Source organism: Narcine bancroftii, chromosome 1, assembly GCF_036971445.1.
Source record: "Narcine bancroftii isolate sNarBan1 chromosome 1, sNarBan1.hap1, whole genome shotgun sequence".
In the NCBI taxonomy this organism is placed as follows: domain Eukaryota; kingdom Metazoa; phylum Chordata; class Chondrichthyes; order Torpediniformes; family Narcinidae; genus Narcine; species Narcine bancroftii.
The window spans coordinates 492766383-492779345 of record NC_091469.1 but is presented as its reverse complement, the minus strand read 5'-3'; the positions used below and the strand labels follow the sequence as shown (position 1 = coordinate 492779345).

General features: G+C 42.9%; 2 protein-coding genes across 3 annotated transcripts in view; one reads left to right on the top strand and one right to left on the bottom strand.

Moving 5' to 3' along the window:
• The window catches only part of LOC138752005 (fucolectin-like), a 258819-nt gene that overhangs the window by 198224 nt on the left and 47632 nt on the right, over nt 1–12963 (bottom strand). The window lies entirely within an intron of this gene.
• The window catches only part of fam83hb (family with sequence similarity 83 member Hb), a 110224-nt gene that overhangs the window by 59651 nt on the left and 37610 nt on the right, over nt 1–12963 (top strand). Inside the window, exons 2-3 of the mRNA XM_069915147.1 lie at nt 10671–11121; nt 12149–12313. Of these exons, the coding sequence (XP_069771248.1) occupies nt 10675–11121; nt 12149–12313 (612 nt within the window). The 5' untranslated portion in view covers nt 10671–10674. The remainder of the gene's footprint in view (nt 1–10670; nt 11122–12148; nt 12314–12963) is intronic.

Sequence of the window (12963 nt, the reverse complement as noted above, 5' to 3'; positions counted from 1 at the left end):
GTTCTGTTCCATGTACGGTTCCCAAATTTGTTCGAATACTGTGACTTTATTTTTTAAATTATATATTATTTTTTCCAATGGAATCCATTTATTCATTTCCATGTACCATTGCTGTACTCTCAGGCTCTCCTCCGATTTCCAAGTTGACATTATATATTTTTTTGCTACAGCTAAGACTATCATAATTAATCTTTTTTGCACTTCATCCAGTTTGAGGCCTAATTCTTTACTTCTTATATTACTTAGAAGAAAGATCTCTGGATTTTTTGGTATATTGCTTTTTTGTGATTTTATTTAATACCTGATTTAGATCTTCCCAAAACTTTTCCACTTTCTCACAAGCCTAAATTGCATGTCCTGTTGTTCCCGTTTCCTTCTTACAGTGAAAACATCTGTCAGATACTGTTGGGTCCCATTTATTTAACTTTTGAGGAGTAATGTATAGCCTGTGTATCCAGTTATATTGTATCATACGTAACCTCGTGTTTATTGTATTTCTCATAGTTCCGGAGCATAACTTCTCTCCCATGTTTCCTTCTTTATCTTTATGTTTAGATCTTGTTCCCACTTTTATTTGGGTTTAGAGCTTATTTCATCGTTTTCTTTCTCTTGCAGTTTGATGTACATGTTTGTTATAAATCTTTTAAATATCATTGTGTCTGTAATCACATATTCAAAGCTGCTTCCTTCTGGTAACCTCAGTCTGCTTCCCAATTTGTTCTTTAAGTAGGTTCTCAGTTGATGATATGCCAACATTGTACCGTGAGTTATACCATATTTGTCCTTCATTTGTTCAAATGTTAATAAATTATTTCCCAAAAAACAATTTTCTATTCTTTTAATCCCTTTTCTCTCCCATTCTCTAAAGAAAGGTTATCTATTGTGAAAGGGATTAGTTGATTTTGCGTCAATATTAATTTTGGTAGTTGGTAATTTGTTTTTTTCCTTTCTACGTGAATCTTCATCCAAATGTTGAGCAGATGGTGCAGTATTGGTGAATTCCTATGTTGCACTAGCTTTTCATCCCACTTATATATATAGTATATGTTCTGGTACCTTCTCCCCTATTTTATCTACCTCTATCATAGTCCAGTCTGGTTTTTCCCTTGTCTGATTAAAAATCTGATAAATACCTTAATTATGCTGCTCTATAATAATTTTTAAAGTTTGGTAGTTGTAAGACACCTTGTTTGTCCCATTCTGTTAATTTATCTAGCGCTATCCTCAGTTTCCCCCCTTTCCATAAGAATTTCCTTATTATTCTCTTTAGCTCATTGAGGAATTTCTCTGTTAAGGGAATTGGTAACGATTGAAATAGGTATTGTATCCTTGGGAAGATATTCATTTTAATGCAATTTACCCTCCCTATCAGTGTTAGTGGTAAATCTTTCCAATGTTCTAAGTCATCTTGTAATTTCTTCATTAATGGCTGATAATTTAATTTGTATAGATGGCCTAACTTATTATCAAATCTAATATCTAGGTATCGGATTGCTTGTGTTTGCCATCTGAATGGTGATTCTTTCTTAAACTTTGTGAAATCCGCATTATTCATTGGCATTGCTTCACTTTTATTTGAGTTGATCTTGTAACCCGACACTTCTCCATATTCCTTCAATTTCTTATGTAATTCTTTTATTGATATTTCTGGTTCTGTTAAGTATATTATATGTCATCTGCAAATAGACTGATTTTATATTCCTTCGCTTATTTTTATCCCTTTTATTTTATTTTCTGTTCTTCTCAGTTCTGCTAGTGGTTCTAATGCTAAAGCGAACAGTGAGGGAGATAGTGGACATCCCTGCCTAGTTGACCTGCTTAATTTAAATTGGTTCAAAATATATCCATTTACTGCCAATGCTCCCTTATATAATGCTTTGATCCAATTAATATATTTCTCTGGTAGGTTGAACCTCTGTAATACTTTGAATAAATAATTCCATTCAGTAAAAAATTTTCTTGGATCTGGCCCTTCTGGCAAACCAACAATTTTTACGTTGTTCCGTCTAGATTGATTCTCCAAATAATCAACCTTTTTTGCTAAATTTTTATTCTGAATCTGCAATGTTTCAATTGTTTTGTTTACATCTTGCAATTGATCTTGTACGTCGACTAAACCTTGATCACACATATCAAGTCTTTCATTAGTTTCAAGTTTAAAAGCTCCATAGTCAGCCATCTGTTGAGTGTTAATATCCACCAATGTATTAAGCTTGGAATAGACCTGGGTCATAGAATTACCTAGCTGTTTCATTGAAGAATATACTTAAATTCAGACATAGTAGGATCCTGCTGTTTCTGAGAGACCAAAGGATCTTCTGTCCCTTCCCTTGGTTTAGCAGCCATTCTTGCAGTATGGCTCCGTGTAGAAACCCCTACCACAGCCCCCTCAGCAACATCAGGAGGCTGATAGTCAGGGTTATCTTTAAGCCATATCTCATCAAAAGCCTTCATTATATCCAAACCTGGGGAAACTGTCATAACTGGTGGTGCATTTCGCAGCGCCACCGCTCTATCAATCGGAGGTCGGCTCTTTAACTCTCCAACTGGTGGCGCCCCAGCTGATTCAGCTGTCAAACTCTCAGCAACAGCGCCCACAGCGGGTGTTGTTTGAAATACACGCGCCTGGCCAGCCTGGCTGCCAGGCGACATCTTTAAAGAGCCCTACCGGTACAGAACGAAGTTCCAATGCCGAATCCTGCACTTCTTCTCCTGGATCCATTCCAGGCTGAGTCCTGGCTTCTTGTAAACAGGCAGGCTCAGATAATTTCGGGAAATGTAATTTTTTAACAATCTGTTGGCGTTTTCTTTTACTTTTTTTTAGCAAATGTACCATTAGATATTAATTCGGCACCTCTTACTATTTATAAACTTTTTAAAGAATTTTAACGGGCACTTATAAACAAAACAATAACTCAGAGTCAGGAGAGGACTGGAAGGCACGTCTGTTCCTTACGCCATCTTGCCACGCCCCGCAAATAAATAATTTCATTCTACCCTGTCAAAGGCTTTCTCTGCGTCTAAAGCAACAGCCACTGTTGGCGTCTTATTTCCTTGTACTGCATGGATTAAGTTAATGAACTTACAGACATTGTCCGTTGTTTGTCTTTTCTTAATAAATCCAGTTTGATCTAGTTTTACTCTTTTTGGTACACAGTCGGCCAATCTGTTTGCTAATAGTTTTGCTATTATCTTATAATCTGAATTGAGTAGAGATATTGGTCTATATGATGCTGGTGTTAGTGGATCCTTCCCCGTCTTTGGTATTACTGTAATTATTGCTGTCTTACATGAATCTGGCAAGCTTTGTGTTTCTTCTGTCTGGTTCATTACTTCCAGGAGGGGAGGAATTAATAACTCTTTACATGTTTTATAAAATTCTATTGGGAGTCCATCCTCTCCCGGCGTTTTATTGTTCGGCAGCTTTTTTAATATATCCTGTACTTCCTCTATTTCAAATGGTTTTATCAGTTTGCTTTGTTCCACTTTTTGCCATTTCGGCAGTTCAATTTTAGCTAAAAACTCTTCTACTTTATCATCTTTCCCCTCATTCTCAGTTTGGTGTAATTGTTCATAAAATTCCTTAAAGTTCTCATTAATCTCTGTTGGGTTATATGTAATTTGTTTGTCCTTTTTCCTTGATGCCAATACAGTTCTTTTAGTTTGTTCTGTCTTAAGCTGCCAAGCTAGTGTTTTGTGCATTTTTTCTCCTAGCTCATAGTACTTCTGTTTTGTCTTCATTATGTTCTTCTCCACCTTGTACGTTTGTAGTGTTTCATTTTTTTTTTGTCTGCCAATTCTCTTCTTTTTGTTGTATCTTCCCTTGTTGCTAATTCTTTTTCTATATTTGCTATTTCCCTTTCCAACTGCTCTGTTTCCTGATTATAGTCCTTCTTCATCTTGGTTACATAACTTATTATTTGCCCTCTAATGAACACTTTCATTGCATTCCATAGTATAAACTTATCTTTCACTGATTCCGTATTTATTTCAAAGTACATTTTAATTTGTCGCTCAGTGAATTCTCTAAAATCCTGTCTTTTAAGTAGCATGGAGTTTAATCTCCATCTATACGTTCTCGGTGGGATGTCCTCCAGCTCTATTGCTAATAACAGGGGTGAGTGGACCGATAACAATCTAGCTTTATATTCCATTTCCCTAACTCTCCCCTGGATATGGGCTGACAACAGGAACAGGTCAATCCTTGAGTATGTTTTATGTCTACTCGAATAATATGAGTATTTCTTCTCCTTTGGGTGTTGTCTCCTCCATATATCCAAAAGGTGCATTTCCTGCATTGATTTAACCATAAATTTGGTTACTTTGTTCTTTCTGCTAGTCTTTTGTCCAGTTTTATCCATCTTTGAATCCAAATTAAGGTTAAAGTCCCCTCCTATCAATATATTCCCCTGCGTATCCACAATCTTCAAAAAAATATCTTGCATAAACTTTTGATCCCCTTCATTAGGTGGATATATATTGACCAAATTCCAGAGTTCTGAATATATCTGACACTTTATCATTACATACCTCCCTGCTGGATCTATTATTTCCTCCTCTATTTTGATTGGAACATTTTTATTAATTAATATAGCTACACCTCTGGCTTTTGAATTATATAATGCTGCCACTATGTGCTCTACCCAGTCTCTCCTTCATTTATTATGTTCTACTTCAGTTAGATGCATTTCCTGCACGAATGCTATATCTATTTTTTCTTTTTACAGTAAATTTAACAGCCTCTTCCTTTTGATTTGGTTATGTATTCCATTAATATTTATAGTCATATAGTTCAACATGGCCATCTCATACTCTGTTTACATCTCATTTCCGCTTCCTCACCACCACCTTTCCCCTTTTCCCCATTTTCATCTCTGAGTTTTCCTTTTTTGAACGCACTGTAAGACAACACTTCTAAAACATAAAATACTTCAATCATTCCCACATCTAAATTTCCCTTAACCCCAACTGTCCCTCCCCCCCACCTCTCTGAGTCGCCCCTTGTCCTTTGCCGGGCAACCACAACTCCCCTCTCCATTTGGATTGCGAACCCGCTCGCAAGTGTCAGCTGATTTTGCAGTGACTGTTATTCTCTCCCACCCAGCCCCCTCCAGAAAAGACTTTTATCTTCACATTACAACAAAGCTCCCCCTCTTTTCTGCTCTTTTTCTTTATTTTTTTAACCCCTCCTCTTTTTCACTCCTTCTCCCTTACTTCCCTTTTCTTCCCTCCTTTAGTTCTTACTTATACATTATTTTTCCTTTATATGAAGTTTGTCATCATTCCATCTCTTCATCTCTCTGTCTGTCCTGCAGGCGTTCTCCAAATTCTCGTGCTTTCTCTGGATCCAAGAACAGTCTGTTTTGCTCCCCCAGGGTAACTATTTTAAGCACCGCTGGATATCTTAACATAAATTTATAGCCTTTCTTCCATAGGATCAATTTTGTTGTATTAAACTCCTTCCTCTTCTTCGGGAGCTCAAAACTTATGGCTGGGTAGAAATATTTTTTTTGACCTTTGTATTCCAGTGGTTTTTTTGTCTTCTCTCATTTTTTTTCATTGCCTTCTCCAATATATTTTCTCTTGTCGTATATCTGAGGAATTTTACTAGAATGGATCTTGGTTTTTGATGTGGCTGTGGTTTAGGGGCTAATGTTCTGTGTGCCCTTTCTAGTTCCATTCCTTCCTGTAATTCTGGCATTCCTAGGACTCTGGGGATCCATTCTTTTATAAATGAAGTTCTCCAAATCAGGGGTTCACTCACACAAAGGCAGCTCACCAGTGGCTATACTTTGTGAGGTATCTGAGGAGATTCAGTATTGTCACCAAAAACTCTCAAAAACTTCTACAAGTATTCCAAGGAGAGTATTCTGGCTGGTTGCATCACTGCCTGGTATGGAGTTGCCAACTCTCAGAACAAGAATAAACTCCAGAGGGTTGTTAACTTGGCCTGTGACATCACAGGAACTAGACTTCACAACATCAGGGACATCTACATGAGGTGGTGTCTGAAAAGAAAAGCAACCTCTATCCTCATGACCCAGGCCATGCCCTCTTCACACTGCTTTTCTTTCTTTCTTTGGCTTGGCTTCGCGGACGAAGATTTATGGAGGGGTAGGTCCACGTCTGCTGCAGGCTCGTTGGTGACTGACAAGTCCGATGCGGGACAGGCAGGCACGGTTGCAGCGGTACCATCGGGGAAAGAGGTACAGGAGCCTAAAGACAGCACTCAAGTGCAGAGGACGTCTTCTTCCTTGCTGCCATCAGATTCCTGAATGACCAATGAACCAAAAGCACTGCCTTACTTTTCATGCTCTACTCTTTTTAATTTTTAAAATGAATTGTTTGCAATTGACAATGCTGCAAAAGACTAAATTTCGTGACTTGTTTATGACAAATTCTGAACAGTAATAACTCAATTGGGTCAAAATGCAGCAGGTCACATCCTCTTCAATGTCCCTGTTGCTATAGCCAACCTCATTCATTTTTCTTTTCATTTCACTAAATCTAGTGTCAGCCATTCTTTTAATGCTTTCATTTGTTCTTGAAATTTTTAAAATCTCTGTACTGTCCATTCATTTTTACCTCCTATTCCTCTGTGCGGAGCTTGGTGTTCTCCTTCTTCTGTGTCTGCTCTTGGGTTTGTGTCTCTATTTCTCTTCCTTGTGTCTGTGTCTCTTCTGACTTTTTTGTTGAGCTGCTTGTCTTAGACATAAGGATTGAAGCAAAATAGAGTTACGGAATAGGGAGGGTGTAGTACTTTTTTTAGTGAATACATGGGTTGGCACAACATTGAGGGCCGAAAGGCCTGTACTGTGCTGTAGAGTTCCATGTCTTAAAACAACACAAGTTTGTCCAACCTCTCCCCATAACTCAAAGCCTCTAAACCAGGCTACATCCTGGTAAAGTAAAGCATGGAATTCTGCAGGCTCCATGGTTGAAGTAAAAACACGATGTTGGAAAAACTCAGCAGGTCGCTCAGTGTCCTTTATACAGCAAAGATGGGGCAGCACGGTTTGCACAGCGCCAGTGATCGGGACCGGGGTTTGAATCCCGCACTTTCTGTGAGGAGTTTGTCTGTTCTCCCCGTATCTGTGTGGGTTTTCCCCAGAGGCACCGGTGTCTTCCCACCATTCGAAAGGGACGGGGGAGGTTAATTGGGTGGCCAGAAGGGCCTTTTACATAAAAATATTGCCCATATCTGGAACTGATGTATATTCATTGATAGCCCTTTACGCCAATGTTTGCATTATCTGCAAACCTGCTGATCCACCCACCTACTTATCCATCCAAGTCATTCATGCACCTCACCAACATCAAGGGTCCCCAACACTGGTCCTGGCGGAACACCACTGGTGATGGACCTCCAACCAGAGTAATAGCTTTTCCCCGCTACCCTGGGTCTCTGGACCAGCCAATTTCATATAGAAACCATTAACTCAGCTTCGATTCCATGTATGGGCACCTTCTCAACCAGCCGACTACAGAATTTACTGTCATGAGCAAGTCACAAAATTGAGGCAGCCTCACAGTCCAAACATTTACATAAACCACCTTACAGCAATAAAGAAAAATAGTGGACGAAAAGTCAAGGAGAGGCAGTGTCTGGTTCACTGATCATTCAGGAATCTGATGGCGCGGGGAGAGGGGAAGAAGCTATCCTTGTGCCGCTGGGTGCTCGTCTTTAGGCTCCTGCACCTTTTCCCCGATGGTAGCAGAGTGAAGAGGGCATGGCCTAGGTGGTGGGGTCTTTGAGGATAGAGGCTGCCTCTTGTAGATGTCCTCAATAGAGTGAAGACCGGTGCCCATGATTTTGGAGGTCGTCATCCATCAGGAAAAAGGCCCAGGAGCCTGAAGACGAGCACCCAGCGGCACAAGGATAGCTTCTTTCCCTTCACCATCAGATTCCTGAATGATCGATGAACCAGACACTGTCTCACTTTGACTTTATCTTGCACTATTTTTATTTATTGTTGTAATGAGGCCTGTAGTTGGGAAAATGCTTGAAGCTGTCATTAAGGATGAAATAGCGAGTCATTTAGAATGAAGGGGTTCAATCAGACAGACGCAGCATGGATTCTGAAAGGGCAGGTCTTGTTTGACAAACTTGCTGGAATTCTTTGAGGATATAATGGATGTGGTAGATAGAGGGGAACAGGTTGATGTTGTATATTTGGATTTCGAGAAGGCATTTGATAAGGTGCCACACAAGAGACTTACCAATAAGATCCAGATGAATGGAGTCAGGGGAAGTATATTGGCAGGGATTGAGGATTGGTTCACAGACAGAAGACAGAGAGTCGGGATAAATGGGTATTTTTCTGATTGGAAGTGGGGGGACCGCGGTGGGGGGGGGGGGAGGGGTCGGTGCTGGGCCCGCAGGTGTTCACCATTTATATTGAGGATTTGGAAGAGGGGACAGAGTGTCGTGTAGCCAAGTTTGCAGATGATACTAAATTGAGTGGAAAAGCAAATTGTACAGAGGATGTGGAGAGACTGCAGAAGGATCTAGTTAAGGTAGGTGAGTGGGCAAAGGTCTGGAAGATGGAATATAACATTAGTAATTGCGAGGTCATCCACTTTGGAAGGAAAAATAGAAGAGCAGATTATTATTTAAACGATGAAAGACTGCAGGCTGCTGTCGTGCAGAAGGACTTGGGAGGGCACGTGCATGAATCACAAAAAGTTGGGTTGCAGGTGCAACAAGTTATTAAGAAGGCAAATGGAATGTTGGCCTTCATCGCTCGGGGAATTGGATTCAAGAGCAGGGAGGTCATGCTGCAACTGTACAGGTTCCTGGTGAGGCCGCACCTGGAGAACTGTGTACAGTTCTGGTCTCCGTACTTGAGGAAGGATGTACTGGCCTTGGAGGCTGTCTAGAGGAGGTTCACCAGGTTGATGCTGGAGATGAGGGGGTTGATGTACAAGGAGAGACTAAATCGTCTAGGATTATTCTCACTCAAATTCAGAAGAATGAAAAGAGATATTATAACCATATAACCATATAATAATTACAGTACAGAAACAGGCCATCTCGGCCCCTCTAGTCTACACTGATTTAAGTGATCTCCTCTAGTCTCACCTACCTGCTCCTTGCACATAACCCTCCAATCCCCTCACATCCATGCCCTCATCCAACCTTCTCTTAAATGACAATATTAACCCTGCTGCAACCACCTCTTCCGGAAGGTCATTCTACTCAGCCACCACTCTCTGAGTGAAGAAGCTCCCTCTCATGTTACTTCTAAAGTTTTGCCCCCTATACCTTAACTTATGACCCATCATTCCAATCTCTCCTACCCTTAAGGGAAGAACCTATTCACATCTACTCTATCAATCTCCCTCATAATTTTAAATACTTCTATCAAATCCCTCCTCAACCTTCTACGCTCCAATGAATAAAGATCCAGTCTACTCAATCTTTCTCCGTATTCTAGATACTGCAATCCAGGCAACATTTCAGTAAATCTTCTCTGCACCCTTCCTTCCTCTAATTTGGGGAGCAGACCTGCACACAATATTCCAAACTTGGCCTTGAACAGTCTCAACATCACCTCCCAGCTCCTATATTCTATGCTTTGATGTATAAAGGCCAGCATATTAACATAAAATAATGAGCGGAAGAGATAAAATAGAGGCAGGAAATTTGTTTTCACTGGTAGGTGAGACCAGAACTTGGGGACACGGCCTCAAGATTTGGGGAGTAGATTTAAGACGAAGGTGAGGAAAATCTGTTTTTTTCAGAGAGGAGTGAATCTGTGGAATTCTCTGCCCAGGGAAGTGGTTGAAGTGACTTCATTCAACATATTTAAGGTTCATTTAGATAGATTTTTACATAAAAATGGAATTAAGGGATATGGGAAAAACTGGTGGGTGGAGTTGAGTCAACGATCAGATCAGCCGTGAACTCATTGAACAGCGGAGCAGGCTCGACGGGCCGAATGGCCGACTCCTGCTCTTATTTCTTATGTTTTTGTATCTGAATGGACAATGACCCACATTTATTTGCTATGTTTTTTTGTATTTGTGTATTTATGGAAATGTAATTTATAGCAATTCTGCACCTGTAATGCACGATACTTCTCCCACAAAACAATTAATGTTGAGACAAGTGTTCACGACTATAGATTCTGATCCACTCCCCGACCCCCATCAATCATTCATTGTTCATCTCCTCAAAAAAAGCTCAAATGGGTGAGACATGACCTGCTCCTCACAAAGCCAGGTCAACTCACCCTAATCTGAACATGACTTTCCTATCTTGAAGTATCATTTCCAGTAGTTTCCCTACCACTGATGTTGGGTTCGTGGGCTGATAATTTCCTGCATTATCCTGATTTCCCTTCTTGAAGAAGGTGAGCCGCTCTCTAGTCCTCGCGAGTGAGGATACAGAGATCTCTGTGAAGGATGGTACAGGGATGGCACAAGCAGGGGGTTTGGGGGAGTGTGTGCCAAGTGTGCACAGGGGTTGGCATGGCTTGTGCCAAGATTTGGGAGTGTGCTGAAGGTTTGGGTTGAGGCATGCCAAGATTTTGGGGCAGGATCGGTGGGTGCTGAGGTCAGTGCACTCTGAGAGTTTCGAGTGTGGCTTGATCAGTGTGTGCCAGGATTTGGCACGACCCATGACAGGATTCCGGTGTAACTTGGCCTTGCTCTCCATGTGTTCACAGAATCATGGCTCACCGCTCACAATGCTCATCTTTCGGCAACGTGGACCGGGACCCGAGCCATGTGCCGCCACACTACAAGGAGTATTACCGCATGGCCATCGACGTGCTGGCCGAGCATGGCATCGACGCCTACTACCGCTTCTTGGCTGCGGAGCAGGTGGTCGACTTCCTCAGCAGTACTGAGATCGAGCACATCAACAAGCACCTGAAGAGGCCATCCCTCTCCCTTGACTCCTGCGACCTGGTCCCCAGCACCTACGGTGACTCCAGCTCTTCGGGCACCTACTGGCCCGTGCACACGGACATCGCTGCCCCCGTGCTTGACCTGGGCTGGCCCAACACCCACAGCTTCTGGGGCCCGTCTGATGTCACCATCTTCGTGCACCCGCCTGCTCCGGACACCCTCAGCATCAAGGAGGAAGTGCGCAGGCTCATCCGCTCTGCCACGCAGGTGAGGGCACGCCGTGCGCAGGCCGGCCCTCCTCTCACATGCAGGCCAGCCCTCTCCATCCCCAGGCCCACCTTCTCTGTGCGCAAGCCCGCCCCATTTTCTTGCACTGCCTCGCCCGTCCCCTTGTGCACAGGCCAGAATGTAGGAGCAGAAATAGGCCATTCAGCCCATCAAATCTGCCGTCCTATTCAATCACTCCTTGTTCCTTATGCCTCCCTTCTTCAGAACCAGATTCCCAATCTCCCTTGAAAACCAAGGTTCTCTATGCCTGTACCTCAGACATTGGAGCAGAAATAGCCCATTCAGCCCATCTAGTCTACCGCACCATTTAATCATGAGCTGACCCATTTTCCCCATCAGCCCCACTGCCTGGCCTTCTCCGCAAAACTTTTGATGCCCTGGCTAATCAAGAATCTATCATTCTCTGCCTTAAATACACCCAATAACTACCTCCATAACCACCTGGGGCAACAAATTCCACAGATTCACCACCTTCTGACTGAAGAAATTTCTCCACATCTCTGTTTTAAGTGGATGCCCTTCAATCCTGAAGTTATGCCTTCTTGTCCTAGACCCTCCCACTGTGGGGAACAACCTTTCTACAACTACTCTGTCCACGCCTTTCAACATTCATAATGTTTCAATGAGGTTCCCCCCCTCATTTGTCTAAATTCCAATGAGTCCAGGCCAAGAGGTGTCAAACGTTCCTCATATGATAACCCTTTCATTCCCGGGATCATTCCTGTGAACCTCCTCTAAACTCTCTCCAACGTCTGCACACTTTTTCGGAAATGAGGAACCCGAAACACTCTGTCCCATCTCCATGTTCCAACCCCTCCCACCGTGTCCATCACCCACCCCGGCCTCCCACCGACACACTCTGGAACAAGTGGTCGTGCTCAGTGCATGACGACGACAAACGGATTGGCTATTGGCTGCTCCATGCCCGCTGAGCTCCTCTCCCCTCCCACAGCTGAGCCGTTGTTCTGATGCTTTGTCCCTCTCCTCCCCCCGTCTGCCCCTGCAGGTGATTGCGATTGTCATGGACATGTTCACCGACATCGACCTGTTTGACGAGGTGCTGGAGGCTGCCAGCCGCAGGATAGCCGTGTACCTGCTCCTGGACGAAATGCTCTCTCACCACTTTCTCGACATGGTCAAGAAGTGCCAAGTGGACCTGAGCAGCGTGCAAGTAAGCCTTGGTTCTTTTTATTTATACAAACTTTATTCAAAACTAAATACAATCACAGCTACAACTAAAAACCACCATTAACGTGTGTCAATAAAAGTTCACGAGAAGCATTAATGACCACTGCCTCTTCAACACACAATATTACACATCAAATTAAAACGTGATTATCGCCATGAACCATGCAGTCTCCGGGGGGCCCATCGTAGAAGCCTTGGCTTCTTCCTGCTGCCTTATCCAGCACAAGAGACGATCATTAAATTTAAATTAGACATCCAGCACAGTAACAGGCCATTTTGGCCCATGAGTCTGGGCTTCTCCCTTGGTACGATTTTGAACTGGAGCTCTCAGGGAAAACCCACGCAGGCACAAGGAGAACGTACAAACTCCTTACAGGCAGCGTGGGATTCGAACCCCAGTCCCGATTGTTGGCATTGTAATGGTGTTGCCCTGACTGCTACGCCAGCCAGTCTGGGCCTGAGCAGTGGCCCGGTGTCAACGGCCCCTCTGGGCCAGTTAATGACCTCTGACCTCCAGTGGGAGGACCCTGCTGTCCTCTGCCTCTGCTCAGCGGGCATGGAGCAGCCAATAGCCAATCCGTTTGTCGTCGTCATGCACTGAGCACGACCACTTGTTCCAGAGTGTGTCGGTGG